This window comes from Pygocentrus nattereri, chromosome 18, assembly GCF_015220715.1.
Source record: "Pygocentrus nattereri isolate fPygNat1 chromosome 18, fPygNat1.pri, whole genome shotgun sequence".
Classification (NCBI taxonomy): Eukaryota; Metazoa; Chordata; class Actinopteri; order Characiformes; family Serrasalmidae; genus Pygocentrus; species Pygocentrus nattereri.
Window position 1 is genome coordinate 14,681,783 of NC_051228.1, and position 15,483 is coordinate 14,697,265.

The window sequence follows — 15,483 nt, forward strand, 5'->3', positions numbered from 1 at the left end:
AATCACAGGGGACTTGTCGGAATATAGGTCTGAAATCCGAGCAAAGCGGATATAGTAGAAAACATTTTTACATCTTTTTAATAAAAGAGTAAAAGCATATCTGAAGTCATATACTTTGGTGTGCAGTATAAAGAAGTACATGTTCTAGAGATGGCATGATGCTACTTTTTCAAGTTCTTCCACACCAAACTCGCTCATCCATGTCTTTGCTTTGTGCACTGGTGCGCAGTCATGTTGGAACAGGAAGGGGTCATCCCCAAAATTGGGAGCATGAAATTGTCCAAACACTCTTGGTGCTGAAGCATTAAGAGTTCCTTTCTCTGGAACTAAGGGTCCGAGCCCAACTCCTGAAAAACAACACCACACCATAATTCCTCCCTCCACCAAACTTTACACTTAGGACAATGCAGTCAGACAAGTACCGTTATCCTGGCAACTGCCAAAGCCAGAGTCGTCCATCGGATTGCCAGATGGAGAAGCGTGATTGGTCACTCCAGAGAACATGACTTCACTGCTCTAGAGTCCAGTGGTGGCGCTTTGCACTGCGCTTGGTGATGTAAGTGTTGGATGCAGCTGCTCGGCCATGAAAACCCATCTCATGACACTCTCTGCACGCTGTTCTTGAACTAATCTGAAGGCCACATTAAGTTTGGAGGTCAGTAGTGATCGACTCTGCAGAACGTTGGCGACCTCTACGCACTATGCTCCTCAACATCCACTGACACCACTCTATCTTTTTTACATGGCCTACCACTTCGTGGTTGAGTTGCTGTCGTTCCCCATCGCTTCCACTTTGTTATAATTCCACTTACAGTTGACTGTGGAATATTTAGTAGTGAGGAAATTTCATGATTGGACTTGTTGCACAAGTGGCATCCTATCATGGTACCCTGCTGGAATTCACTGAGCTCCCGAGAGTGACCCATTCTTCCACAAATGTTTGTAGAAGCAGTCTGCAGGCCTATGTGCTTGGTTTTACATACCTGTGGCAATGGAAATAATTTGAACACCTGAATTTAGTGATTTGGATGGGTGAATGAATACTTTTGACAATATAGTGTATATCCACAATTTACTCTTATTCTATTTTATGTAATTTGACCTGCTCCAAATTGTCATGTGAAAATGCAAAATTGGACAGTTGCCAAAGCAGCCAGGCAATTCTGTTTTTAGATTTGTGCTAAATAAGCCCTAAGAACATTTGTAGTAAAATAAGTTGAAAATTTCAAGTTTGAGCTAATGGGTTAAAATGAACATATTAAACTAGGTCATCCTGCTAACCCCCTCAAACACTCTACTACCCCAAATGAAGACATACACATCTACCAACATCACAACACAGTGTGAGCATATGCTATTTCAGGCAAGGTCTTATTTTGTTCATCAGTTCCTTTCTAGACCACTAGACTATTATGCAATTAGCCATCAATTTTGCAAGTGTTTTGAATGTATGGCTGTAAACTAAAGCTCTTCAAATGCAGACCTTAAATCTATTTTCAGGCTGTGGATTTTGTATTTATTGGTAGTTAATCCAACTGTCGTGTATGTTACACTTTAAATAAATGTATACATGCAGACAAATGCCCAAGTATGATTTATTTAATTCACAAAACACATGAGGAAACATATAACACTGTTTGCTTAGCAGATTTTTTTTAAACAAGAATTTGGGGAGGGCCATTTTTAAATATTCACTCTGTCTACATACCATATAAAAATGAGACAGCTGTAAATATGAGGACAAATGTCAAATCTTACAGTTTTAATCAAAGTGCAGCTTAGTTCTCATTGCTAACCTAAGCATGATACATTTCTGGGATGAAGCAATGAAATACATGATGGAAAATCACAGTTTTAAAAGTGGTTTTAAAAATGAACAGTAGCAAGTGCATAAGTTGAACATAATCAACCACAGCATTAAATTAACATAAAAATAGGCAGCACGATCAATATGCCATTACAAGATTGAAAAGGGAACTTTTCCATTCTTCAGTCAGTACCCCAATCTTGTGCATATTGGGATAAATTTGTAAAATTATTGGTCATGCTTCTCTTCTCTAAAGTCTTTGATGCACATCATCTGACATGTTTGTAGCTGCACACACAGTATAATGAGATGTTCCAGACAGAAATGAAAATAAAGGACTACTGCACAGACTACTGTGTTCAGCTCAAGAACTATTTCAACCATAGCCATCGTTCCATGTCATAACCTTGTCATACTCTTGAATTCGGTGCTTGATGTGAGCAAGTTTGCTTTTCAGGTAATCACATCTCTCCTTTTTCTCCTGAAATGAAGGATCCTGTAAGGAAAAAAAACAACAATTTAGTACGTCTGTGATAAAACATGATGCTAAGATTCAGTGCGCTGAATATTTGGCCCAAATAACAGAAAAAGAAAGGGACTAAAGGAGAAGAAGACCTGAATAAGTACTGCCATTTCCTCTGTGGAAGCAAAGTGGGCCAGCCCCTTTTCCTATCATTCCACCCTTCCTCCTCCGGTCATTCAGACAGTTATGCAACACAAAGCACTCATTCAAGAGGCAAAAAAGACCAGGGGATCTACCACTATACTGTAAACCAATGCATCCTGGGTAATTTCAAACCTTTCATAAGGAGATTAACCTATGTTATGGTAATTGAAACTGAATGTGTAAACATGGTAAGTTCCCTAAATTTGATAGGACCTTGACAATGGAACAAATATTACCCGAAAATTGCAAAAAAAAAAAAAAAAGGCAAAAATAAAACAAGCAAACCAAAAAACAGGTTGGAGAAGTTTATAAGCTGCTGGGACAATTCACCCCAAGAAAAGTGTGACATAAGACGTTACCCAGATTTAGTCTTTTTTAATGTACTAATGTACTTTTAATTATTGTTGTGGGTATTACAGAGTATGTAAAGAATGTTAGGGTTGGACAGGGTCCAAGTTTTGGTACTGCCTTCAAGTTTTAGCCCTGGAAAACATATTGAGTGTGTCTAATGTTGGTATGCATGAGTACTAAAAAGCTGTTTAGTTTGCTGCATGCACTGAAACTCACATATGTTACTAAAAGGGATGCAACAACCATAAATGTTTGACAGAGTCCAAAGCTGCAATATAAATAACATTATTTGTTCTATAATGAGCCAAACACACATTTTACATTTGAGAGGGGAAAAAAAAAGAGTTTCCTGTTTAAATTACATGAACCAAATCAAGTATCAAAGGAAGAGGAAACTGGCTATGTAGCACAATGACTCATGCCTAATTATGCTATAAGATTTTGGTACACAGTACTTTGCTAGAGTCATCACCAGCACAGTTGATTTAACATAATGAAGAGCTGATTACAAAATCAGGTGTTGGATGATAACTATAAAAAAAACACTGGGGTGTCATGGGGAGAGGTTGAGAAATGGTTAAACAAACTCATAAACAAACATAAGATCACTAATGTTTTGGGTATTTGGTTGTTTTGTATCTCACAATTCCTTCTGAGATCCATCCATCCTGCTAACTATTTTCGAGTCTTATAGGGTTTGAAGCATAAACTTTGCATCCTCTGCAGATCAGTTCCTGGCTCCCGCTATGTTAAATGTTATACACGGCTCAAAAAAATAAAGGGAACACTTAAACAACACAATATAACTCCAAGTAAATCAAACTTCTGTGAAATCAAACTGTCCACTTAGGAAGCAACACTGATTGACAATCAATTTCACATGCTGTTGTGCAAATGGAATAGACAACAGGTGGAAATTATTGGCAATTAGCAAGACACACTCAATAAAGGAGTGGTTCTGCAGGTGGGGACCACAGACCACTTCTCAGTACCTATGCTTTCTGGCTGATCTTTTGGTCACTTTTGAATGTTGGTGGTGCTTTCACACTCATGGTAGCATGAGACGGACTCTACAACCCACACAAGTGGCTCAGGTAGTGCAGCTCATCCAGGATGGCACATCAATGCGAGCTGTGGCAAGAACGTTTGCTGTGTCTGTCAGTGTAGTGTCCAGAGGCTGGAGGCGCTACCAGGAGATGGGCCAGTACACCAGGAGATGTGGAGGAGGCCGTAGGAGGGCAACAACCCAGCAGCAGGACCACTACCTCCGCCTTTGTGCAAGGAGGAACAGGAGGAGCACTGCCAGAGCCCTGCAAAATGACCTCTAGTAGGCCACAAATGTGCATGTGTCTGCACAAACGGTTAGAAACCAACTCCATGAGGATGGTATGAGGGCCCAACGTCCACAGATGGGGGTGTGCTCACAGCCCAACACCGTGCAGGACGCTTGGCATTTGCCAGAGAACACCAGGATTGGCAAATTCGCCACTGGCGCCCTGTGCTCTTCACAGATGAAAGCAGGTTCACACTGAGCACATGTGACAGACGTGACAGAGTCTGGAGACGCCGTTGAGAGCGATCTGCTGCCTGCAACATCCTTCAGCATGACCGGTTTGGCAGTGGGTCAGTAGTCTCCTGAGGGATCTCACTGTGCAGCCCTCCAAAGAAATGCCACCCCACACCGCCACCTCATCAGGAGCATGCTCAGGCATTGTAGGGAGGTCATACAGGCACGTGGAGGCCACACACAATACTGAGCCTCATTTTGACTTGTTTTAAGGACATTACATGAAAGTTGGATCAGCCTGTAGTGTGTTTTTCCACTTTAATTTTGTGTGTGACTCCAAATCCAGGCCTCCATTGGTTAATAAATTTGATTTTCATTAATGATTTTTGTGTGATTTTGTTGTCAGCACATTCAACTTTGTACAGAACAAAGTATTCAATGAGAATATTTCATTCAATCAGATCTAGGATGTGTTATTTGAGTGTTCCCTTTATTTTTTTGAGCAGTGTACATTTTCATAATGACACAAATGCACACATGCAGAATATACTTGGAATGTAATCAGATACAGGTGTTTATTATTAATGTATGTTTTATGTTAATTATTTACAGGATTACCTGTTTAGTTTGATTGAACAGAAATTGTATTCAAAAAGGCCTCAGACACGTCTACTTTGATTAGGGAGCATACATATACATATTTTTTTTCTGACCGAGACATGATTTGAATTATTAACGAATAATCAGGCTACATGTAAACGTGGCTAGTGTGGCAGTTCTAGCAAGTCATCACTTCTCTGACAAAATCGCTTAAAGCAGCTTATAACACTTTTCCACTGCTAAATTAGATCACCCACAAAGCTAGCTAATGCTATGTTTATTAATGGAAAGCGACTAATGTTAATGAGTTGTTAAACGGATTTAACTTGTTCTGCCTAAATGCAGAAAAAAAAATTAACCGATATACTTATATCTTCAAAACTGTCACTGGTCTTAAAAATGCTATATCAGTCAAGCTCTACAATATGGCTCCTGGGTGCTGCAACTGTGAACTGACCAACATGTGCTTACAATACAAATATGTTAACTCAAAGCCCTACACATACACACACACACACACACACACACACACACACACACACACACACACACACACATTTGTTTCAAGACTGAATTCAGAGGCAAAAACGAGAGCTTAACAATATGACCACTGAGCAATAATAAACAGTACAACATGTACCAATTATCACACCCATATAAACACAAGCATGAGGAAAACTAATATTTTCCTTTCTCTACACAGATTAAACTAGAGGACAGAACCAATGAGCCCTCGCAGAAGGACTTCAAATAATGCTTGCCATTATTCTATGTTCAACTTGGAAACACAACTGTTACATGTCGGTAGAGAAGAACCTGAACAAAAATATGTAGAAAAGATGGACTCTTTGCAGATGGATTACATGAGCAATAGCAAAAGTAGAAATACACTGTTGTAAATAATGGAATGGTTAATAAATGAGTGTCCGCAAGCTCCCAAACTTACTCAAGCGCAAGTAACTTAGCTAGCCCAGCTCCCTAGTAATTTTGACACTAATGGTGGCAAATTCATTGTCGTCATATTCAACCTGCCGAGTTTCAATAAGCTACAATAGTGGTTCTCAATCCTGGTCCTGGACTTTTTCCTGCCCTAATACACTTCAGGAAGGACTTGTTATTTAGTTCAATAGTTGCATCACATGTGTTGAGCATGGGAAACTGCAGGACAACAGTACTCCAGGACCTGGATTGAGAACCACTGAGCTACAATGGCACAGTCCAGCTTGTGGCATAAAATTATATTATTTTAAACTGGAAACCCAAGTAACTATAGCAACTCTAAATAAACTCTGTAGTGGTGTGTGGAGTGTGCTGCATTTTCTCATGAGGTTGAATTTTTGTCAATGTTCTAAAAAAGCTTGTTCAACAAAGGTAGGTACAAAATAATGAACATACATGAACAACTTATGTATTCTTAATAAAATACACATAAAACGTACGTTTTTCTTACGCTTGTAATCCTGAAGTATCCGGTTTATGCGGTCAGTTTCCTAAAGGAACAAAGAAAAAAATGTTACAACAGTTCAGGTAAGGCTAAGAAAACCTATAGGCTATAAATTAAGTATTTGAAATTTGAACTTCTTACATACTTTTTAATTAAAACGCATGAATGAATACTGCTGGGTGAAGTTACTTTTCCTTCACATTTTTCAAAAAAAGTGAAACCCTGAAATTACTATGCATACAAGTATTAATGTTTGCAGTATATGTAATCATTTTGCACAGTTTGGATTCCAACCCAGCTGTGTAAAAAATTAGATGACGTAAGAAAATTCAAGTGTGTAACATTAGCATCAGTGAAAAAAATTACAGACCATCTGATTAGAGGGATGTTGAGGTAACTGGCGCATCATGCTATCCATTTCATCAAACTTTTTCAGCACTGCACTAACTTCTGAATGCAGTTCTTTATATTCAGAGTACTGATCATTAAAAACAGCCTTATACTGGTCCCGCTCTTCATCTGTTCGAATGGCTGGGTATTTACTACAAGTGGAAAAAAACAAACAAAAACAACAAAAATAATACATGTGACATCTAATATGTTGGAATAAGCAAAAATAATCCTTAAAAATAATTTTAAAAATTTTTAGCAAAAATTATTTGACATTTCACTACATGAGCTACACCAAATCCAGTTCAACAGAACTAGTTATGCTCCCTTTGTAATTAAATATACAGTGTTCTTTAAGTACTAAAAATATTCATGATATGCAAAGAAAATTGAGACTTGTTGTGATGTAATATATCACGATTGTCCAGCCCTACCTTTAATAAGCTTAGAAAAAGAGTACTCACGATAGGTAATCTGGCACAATCACAGGTTTAGGAATGTATCCGGATGGAATAGGCCCTTTAACCAGTTTGGGCTTGGAAGATGTGGGGCCTGCTGAATGTGCATTCTCAGCTGGTGCTGCAGAGGAGATGACCACTGGCTCAGGAGCCCTAGGTCCAACCACTGTCTGGAAGAGAAGAGAAAAGTGACAATCTGAATGTGAAAAATGAGGAATAAGACAACAAATAACATTATTTGTAGAAAAGATAGTAATGCACTGGTTACCGAATACTGAATTGCTGTTAAGTCTGATGGCTGCATCTGAGCAGAAAAACAACAAACAGACAAAAATAACAAAAATATAATATCAAAAGCTTATCAATTTTAAATATTTTAAGCTTAAACTTTTCAGCATGTTGAAATAATTTTACTAATTTCCTCTGATGAACTGATGAATGATCTACTGGGACATGTGGTAATTTTGTGAAAGTGCCTCAGACTACACACAATAAATATAAAGGCAGGAAAGTACTTTCCATCAAGAATCATCCATGAACTAAAAAAGAAATTCAGTATGAAATAAATGAAGATAACCAGTGATGTCCAACACAGCTTAGAAGCACTTAAGCAAGTCAGCCTTACCTCATGGCCATATTTCTCTCTGTAGCGCCGTGCAGCCTCATGCCTCCACAGCTTTAGGCACACAATAGCTCCTATCAGGTACACCAGCATAGCCACAAAAAGGAAAATGATAGCTGCTGTCTGCCCTGCCTCAGTGCGACAGAAAGCTGCATTGATGCCATTACTGAAGACAGGGTAATAGCAAAGTCCGCCACGTGTTGTGTCTCTTACATACACAATGCCAGCAGCCATGTAAAGTACAGCAAGAACTAGGTTGATTGTAAATTCAGTTAAAGGCCACCAATTTGAGTCTAAAAGAATTTCACGATAGTACATGGTCATGCCTAGAACTAGCATGATAACAGTCACTATCCATGCCAGACCAGCCACAACAAGAACAAATGGTGTCTTTGGCCCAGTGTAATAAGTGTCTCCATAGCCATAAACACCACCATATCCACCATACATCTGTGGCTGCGAGTATCCGAACATGTTATACCACTCATTGTCTTTGTGAATGTATGCACACACACAGGCAAAAACTGCTGCCCCTAACAGCAGCTCAACACAACCGAGAATCCTCAGGAGTCCTGCCCAAGACTTCATGTAAGCGTAACGCTGGTGGTATTCCTCAACTCTCTCACTATAGGTCATAGCAGTGTGTGCAGTGCGACCATCTACTGAGTCTATATGGTCTCCTAATAGCATAGCCTCTCGTTCCTTGCGAGAGTTATAGCTGCCACCAGAGCCCCCATACTGATCTCTGTATGAGCCTGGGACAGAGGGTGAGTGAGGAGGAGAGCACCGGACACCCTCAGTGGTGGTGTTGTAATTATTGGATGCAGGCATTGAACTCTTGCTGCTCCTGTTGCTTCCACGAAAGAAGTTCTTCCAGGAGTCTGGGATGAACCGATGGACAGGTTTGATGTCAACGGCTGGTTCCTCGTTGTCTTCACTCTCACTTGGGTCAAACTCAGGCCCAATAGGAGGCTGGTCTGGTAGAGGAGGAGGTGGAAGAGGGTTTGAGCTCAGAGCCAGGTCTGATGATCTCTGAAGCCTTAAACCATTGAGGCCCTCAATCCTGTGTAAGGAGCCTGGAGGCACTTCATCATAGTAGGCTGCGTTTCCGTCACGCTCAAAGCGCCCGGGAGAGCCCCTTCCTGAGGACATGGGGAATAGAGTTTGCCCTGGACAGACGTGAAATCAGAATAAAATGACACAATAGTCACTCATTACTTTTACAACAGGGAAAATATTTGCCTTTTAAAAACCGTTTTTATAAAATAGCACATCTGCAGCGCAAATCAGTACATATTTTAAGCCCTGTGAAAGTGTACAAAAGTGTCAATATTGCACTGTGTTGTATTACAACATTATTTTTCCAAAATTTCCAAAGCCTTAGTAAAGATAGGCAGTCAACAAGCTTTAGACACCATAAGGAAGCAAGCAGAGACATACTGAGAAAACAAAGTTCACCATGGAAGAGATCATTGGATTAGTTAGCAATAAATCCAGCCCATGATACCAGGATGTTTTGAAAGCGATGGAGCCCAATACTGCCTTCACATGCTCCTCAGGAGCTTCTATTTTCCATTTGCCAAAACATGATCATTTGTTCAGTGTTTAACTGATAGGAAGTTAAAAAATCATTTTGAAAAGGTACTTCATGTTTGTATTTATCAGGACTTCCCCATTCAGAAGTTCATAATATTATAAATGTTCTGACACCACATGAAGGCAGCATAAGAGAATCTAGTTAGAAAAAAAAACACACCAAATGAAATAAACCTCATATATTTTTAAGTTAATCTATACAGAATGTGATGAATGTAAAGGAATGAGATCTGAGGACCAGCTGTAAGACAATAGGCCTATACCAGACACAGTTGCTCTCCAGGACAGGCTGTCAAGGTCTGTAACACGAAGAGATCTTTGATACTACTGTAACCAAACCCCACAGGTCTCTCACAGAGAAACAAGCTGTTGATTCCAAGCTTACAGAGGAAAATGCCACAACCCAAAGTTCTTCTAGGTAGGCAGAATCTAGAAAAATGTTAATCTGCCAAGACAGCGGATAGAACAAGCCCATACAAGTTATGTCAGATCTGAGGAGTCTTTAGTTTAGCTATTTCAGTGGCAAGAGTTTAAAGACATAGGTTATTGACCTCTTTTTCCTTAGTTAAGCAGAATTTACCTGGTGAAATAAAACAAACAGAATTATTTCCAAAAAAACATTTTGTAGAATACCTCTTTCACACGCAGTCACTCAGCAAGACTTACATTGGCTTGCAGTTCATTGGGCATACCTTGCCTGGCCATTCATTAACGCAGTGACCTGAGAGAACAAAAAGGCTATAAACTTTTTGCCTAAACTGGGAATAACATCATTTTAATAAGAGACCCACCTTGAAACTTACGGGGAAAAGACAGAATTCACAATGAACAATTTGGCTGCATGTGAACATTTTGTGTTTTGAAGCAAGTGATCCCCGCCCCCCCCCCCACCCACACACACACACACACACACACACACACACACACAGTATGACATGACTAACAGTTCTACGAAGAATGTAAACAACATTTGAAACATTTAAAGTGCAACTATACAAGAGTCCAGGAGCATCTTTACTTCAAAACAAAAAGTAAAGCCCTTTCTATCGTCTGTCAACATAAAGGAAAAGCAGGAGACAGCCAATGCCAGCATGCAAGACACGTTACAATAAACAAGTTACTACGGGTAGTAGCACTGTATCGACTTCGACTTGGGAAGTTACTTTCAGAGCAGATAAACAGGTAAAACTTTGATAGAAAGCCTGGCTTAAAGTGGTTCGTTTGCTTAAAAGACGACGTGAACGTGAAAAAAGACGACTTACATGTGTTTATGCTGTCCTACCTTTCCTTTCTCAAGCCAAATTGTTTAGCTACGCCTCTGTTCATTTTTTCTCCTGAAGCCAGCGGTCTGGAAATTCACACCACGTGACCAGCCTATCCCTGACTGTGACGTCAGAGACTGAAACTCGGAGAAGTACCTGAAGAGGGAAGTAAAGCAGGCCGGCGGTGTGAGAGGCGCTCGAGAGGATGTCTGCCTTCGTGTCTACATTTAGAGGTGTGTCATCATGACAGATCTGAGATACCTTTAGAGTGTAGTAAGCGCACATGACGGCAGGTGGAAAGTGTTGTGAAATGTTACCCTACTAAAAACGTACCCTTAGAACCCATTATAATTCAAACCTAACAATTTTGCTTTCTAATGGGAATTGGCGTAACGGTTTCCAACAGAGACAAATGGTTAACAAAATTAAGGAAAGAATTATAGCTTAGGTGTCAAACGATTTCGCTGTTTTGTAGGCATACTCATTTTAAGAAGGGTTACGCTGCATCTTGATCTCACTTTGCAGATGACGCCACATCAGAGAATTTTGCTCTGTCTGTTCATCTCAGAACGCAGCCTGTGCTCTCCCTCTCCCTCTCCCTCTCCCTCTCTCTCTCTCTCTCTCTGACTGACCTTATGTGAAAATGCATATTGAAAACTGTGTTTGATAAACTGTTTAACTGTCAAATGAAGTAAAACTAAATTTCAGATTTTGTTTACATTATTATTATATTTGCCATCCAGACAGTAAGAGGCTACTTTTGGCCTATTGATGACAGTTAAGCAGAGTTAGAAAATTAGACTGCTTTTCCGCACTCAATCAAATGTACTCATTTTTCTTTCTTTTTTTCTTTCTTTCTTTCTTTCTTTCTTTCTTTCTTTCTTTCTCTTTTTTATATATTAATTTTAGTTATTTAGTTATTAGTTATTTGTTTTATTGACTTAATTTATGAAAATTGGTTTAAGTAAATAGTTTTAACACTAATTTCATGTCACTTATATTCTTTAATGCACCAGATGTTTAGATTAACATTTTGATCATATTAATATCAAAATCATTAAAAATTAGCAAAGAAGCTAAAAGAAATGTCCATACAATCAATATTAAAAAAACTGAGCATACATGCATATGATATATATGATACATTTATTTTTCAGTTTCTGTCCTTTTATTGATTCCCTTTGGTAACATCCTTGCTATGAGGATTCTTCCTTCTGTTTAAAGAAAAATTCTGATCTGAAATACTGTGTGACATTACTGAGCAAAATTGTATTTGATAGTACATGATAGGCATGTTGCCATGTGTAGGACTGGGAATGCCTGCATTGCTCACAGACCTCCCCAATCAATAGGTGAGAGAGTATTTATTAAGCTGCATTTTTAAAGATAAATTAGATTTTTTTCTGTAAATCTCATCATTGTATTGTGATCAATCAAAATCATTATGTTCCAAGCTCCAGCTTATTTTCTTAGCTTAGCAATAGTTACTATCCAACATTGCCTCAAGCCTTCTCTTGGCTATATGCTCACCAGTGTTAGAAACCAAGGCTCCTAATGTGGTCAAAAGATGTACCTGTGGGAGCTGTAAAAGTGAGATCCTGTGTTTGACAGAGTATGTCATTTTCTACCCCTTCAAAGCCTAAAACATTTTAAAATTGTCATCAGTGTCCTGCAAATATGCTACTTACAAAACCTTTTAACCACAAAAGCTGAGGTCTTATTTGAGAGCTACTGTCTTTGAGGATTAGGTTTAGATTTACACTTACTGTGTTGATTTCCTTGTCTTTGTAAATTACATCTCAGCTGTCTGATTTTAACGAAGCTGTGTTGACTTCATTGGTCAAAAGTTGTGCCTTTAATGAGAGGACATATGCTTTATTGTAAAGGGTGCTGTTCATTAGTGAAATGTTGGTTTGGTTTATATGAATCCAGCATTTTGGTTATTGCATATGTAAGTCTTGCTATTATTTTCTATTGCATATTGTATCAGAAATAACAAATAGTCGCCAATAGCCTAATGTTATAAAACCACAGGATGTAGGATGCTTGGGAGTTGTATCTAGCAAATTGGACTACCCAGTAATCACAAACCTACCCCAAAAGTGTATTTATGCCACATTTTGAGCTGATATAAATCGTTACCATTAATACAAAAAGACATTATACAAACCAATGCCTTTAAAATAAGCCAACTAGCTAGCTAAGAAATGGTAATCTTACTGTGTCAGAGGTGTTTCTGTGTCTGTTCATGGACCTTTGAATGCTTGTCTTCACTAGGAGCAGCTTGTTCCAATGCTGCATGGTGTTTCTTAACTACAAATTTTGTAGCTAATAGCTGTAGCACCTACAAATCTTTGTGTAGCTATAGAGATCATTTTCGCAACAATTTCACTACAGGCTCCAGGCAGTCCGCGCAAAATCTGGGCTGGTGGCAACTGTGCAATTCTGACTGAGCTGCAGACAGTTTGAGCAAACAGGCACATGCTGGCCCCACACTCTGATTACTAGTAGGCTTAACTCAGGGGTCGCAACCAGAGTATTAAGAAGAGCCATTTTGTCCTTTCAACAAAAATGAGACCACTTTGGGAGCCACAACATTTTATGTCCGTTTTGTACTATTTAAGGCTAAAGAAAATATAATTCTCTGCGAGTTTCTTGTAAAATGTCTCTCAATTTTCAACTTTTTATGAGACTCAATTCTCTTCTCATCCTCCAGCTTCTCGTACGAATTGTTCTGTTCGGCCAGATTGTACTGCTGCGCCATTTAACATGGAACGGAAAAATTCATACAAGAAGCTGGAGAATGAGATGCTTTGCAGCTTGTTGCAGATTAAACGTATGAGGAAACCAGCTGAGTGCTAATAATGCAAATAAGTCCATTCATCTCCAAATCATCGATCATCTTAAATTTTTTCATTTCATTATCTGTTGCTGTGTGACCAGCTGTCTGCGCGTCACTCTTCAGCGGTAAAGGTTGGTGAATTAGCAGTTATATATATAACTTCAGTGTTTAAGACCATTTATTGTGAAAACTGTGTTAGAACTGTGTGTTATAGCAAATTTGCAGCAAAGGAGGTTTATGTTTTTTTTTACCTGAAATCTAGTTCTGCTGTGGAGCCGCAGTAGCTCTGCAGCAATGGATAGATTATTCATGCCTGATTCTCGCTCCCAACAGAGCCAGAGTCAATGATGAGGATTTTGAGGCTAAAGTTTTGCTGAAGTTTAATAAAGGACACTGAATGTCATGTTTGTACGTAGCTTGCTGAAATGTTAAAATTGGAACAGTTTTATTTCAACAGTCGACAATGATTTGCACAAATTTCTCTGGTTTGTATACGGTTATTTTTGTTCTGAAAAACCTGAATGATTGACTTTGCCTTTACTTTGTCTACATTTTTGCTGAATATCACACCTTTGGTTTTGTAAGTTTCATTGTTACATTTTGGTGATTTTTTTGCATATTTGCAGATTTCAATTGTATGTTCCTTTCTGGCACATGATTAAATGCAGTGTCTTGATCAGTTGGGCTTGTCTGGTGTGTCAGGTGGAGATTCACAAACGTTCTGACAGTTGCACTTTGAAAGTAGCTAGAAAGTAGTGCACTTCTTTTCAAAAAGTAGCTAAAAAGTAGCCACTACTTTTTTCTGAAAAAAAACCCAAAACTAAATAGTAGTTAGCTACAAATTATTAAAAAGTATTCATAACTAAAAAATGTTCAGTAGCTATCCCAACCCTGAATGTTGGTATGATGTTCCTACTTTAGAATGCAGAATTTGCTTTATAGCAAATAAGGGTCTATTCATAGATCATTATCCCAAAAAGCATAGGTATTATCCAGGTGCTTTTTGCAAGTGTGCAACAAGTATTGATGTTTCTTTTGGTTGTTTTCTGCCTTGCTAGTCTTCAATGAGTATCACTAATACGCTCCACAGGCTCTTCTGAGCGTCTCTCATGTGTCATCTTTCATGAAAACCACTGTCTGCAAGGCATCAGGATACAACATATCAGAGTAAAGTGGGCAGGGGCAGGGGGGGGTTTATTTTATGCTAAAGGTTATGATTTTATGCAGAAGGCATTAAAAAAGTTCTGCTGGGGAACTTTTATTTATTTAAGCTACACCATCTGGGCACTATATAATTAGCTCTGTTGAATACCTTTTAACATGTTTAACATGCAAAATACTGGAAACCAAATTGAATCAGAACCTCAGAATTGACAATTATATCAAACTTTAAAACATTTATGCTCCAAGTACCAAGAAGAGCTCAGGGGATGTGGTATGTAAAGCTGTACCGCTTTGGCTTCCTGTAGCTGCCCGCATCTTATTTACGACTCCAATGCTTGCCAACAAAGATAAAACTGAACCAGACCCCCACACCACCTTATGGCAATTGGTCAAAACTTGATCTGTACCTTGTGCCTCCAAGCTTCAAGCACAGCTTAGCTTGATCTACCATATTTTAAGACCCATGGAAGATAAGCTTCAAGGCTTCTCTGAACGTCCACTGTCCTTAACTGTCATCAAACGCGAACAGAAGACCCATTTCTTTGTGCAGCACTTAAGCAAGCACTTGAAATGCATTGTATTTTACTTATCGTTGTTGTCAGAACAAAACCTTCTATCTTTTAACTTTTTAACATGATTTTAAACTACCCCTGGTCCTATATATTTTATGTAAATGTCATGATGAATGGACCATTGACTCAAGAAATGACTCAAAATTACTTGGAAATACGTCTGGTTCCATTGACTTACATGAAAAGTAAGGTATGTTTTTT

General features: G+C 38.8%; 1 protein-coding gene across 5 annotated transcripts; it reads right to left on the reverse strand.

The window, feature by feature from the left end:
• Positions 1–1,577: 1,577 nt before the first annotated feature.
• Positions 1,578–10,852, reverse strand: marveld2a (MARVEL domain containing 2a). 5 transcript variants are annotated; one of them, XM_017693715.2, is made up of 9 exons: positions 10,705–10,852; positions 10,109–10,163; positions 9,994–10,022; positions 7,850–9,015; positions 7,493–7,528; positions 7,231–7,394; positions 6,747–6,918; positions 6,372–6,422; positions 1,578–2,303 (listed from the first exon to the last, which is right to left on the reverse strand). In XM_017693715.2, the coding sequence occupies exons 4-9, from the start codon at positions 8,996–8,998 to the stop codon at positions 2,184–2,186; spliced, it is 1,692 nt and encodes a 563-aa protein (XP_017549204.1). In that variant the 5' UTR covers positions 8,999–9,015; positions 9,994–10,022; positions 10,109–10,163; positions 10,705–10,852; the 3' UTR covers positions 1,578–2,183. The 5 variants fall into 5 exon arrangements, with proteins under 5 accessions (XP_017549204.1, XP_017549205.1, XP_017549203.1 ...); XM_017693716.2 differs by lacking the exon at positions 9,994–10,022; XM_017693714.2 differs by lacking the exon at positions 9,994–10,022 and having other exon boundaries at positions 10,076–10,163.
• Between the last annotated feature and the right edge of the window lie 4,631 nt (positions 10,853–15,483).

Excerpts from the sequence above, each read along its gene's own strand:
- marveld2a (XM_017693716.2), bottom strand. The coding sequence starts at position 8,998 with ATGTCCTCAGGAAGGGGCTCTCCCGGGCGCTTTGAGCGTGACGGAAAC. Across the intron at positions 7,529-7,849 it reads GAGAGAAATATGGCCATGAG|ATGCAGCCATCAGACTTAAC; the intron begins GTAAGGCTGACT and ends TTTTCTGCTCAG. Across the intron at positions 6,919-7,230 it reads ATTGTGCCAGATTACCTATC|TAAATACCCAGCCATTCGAA; the intron begins GTGAGTACTCTT and ends TTCCACTTGTAG.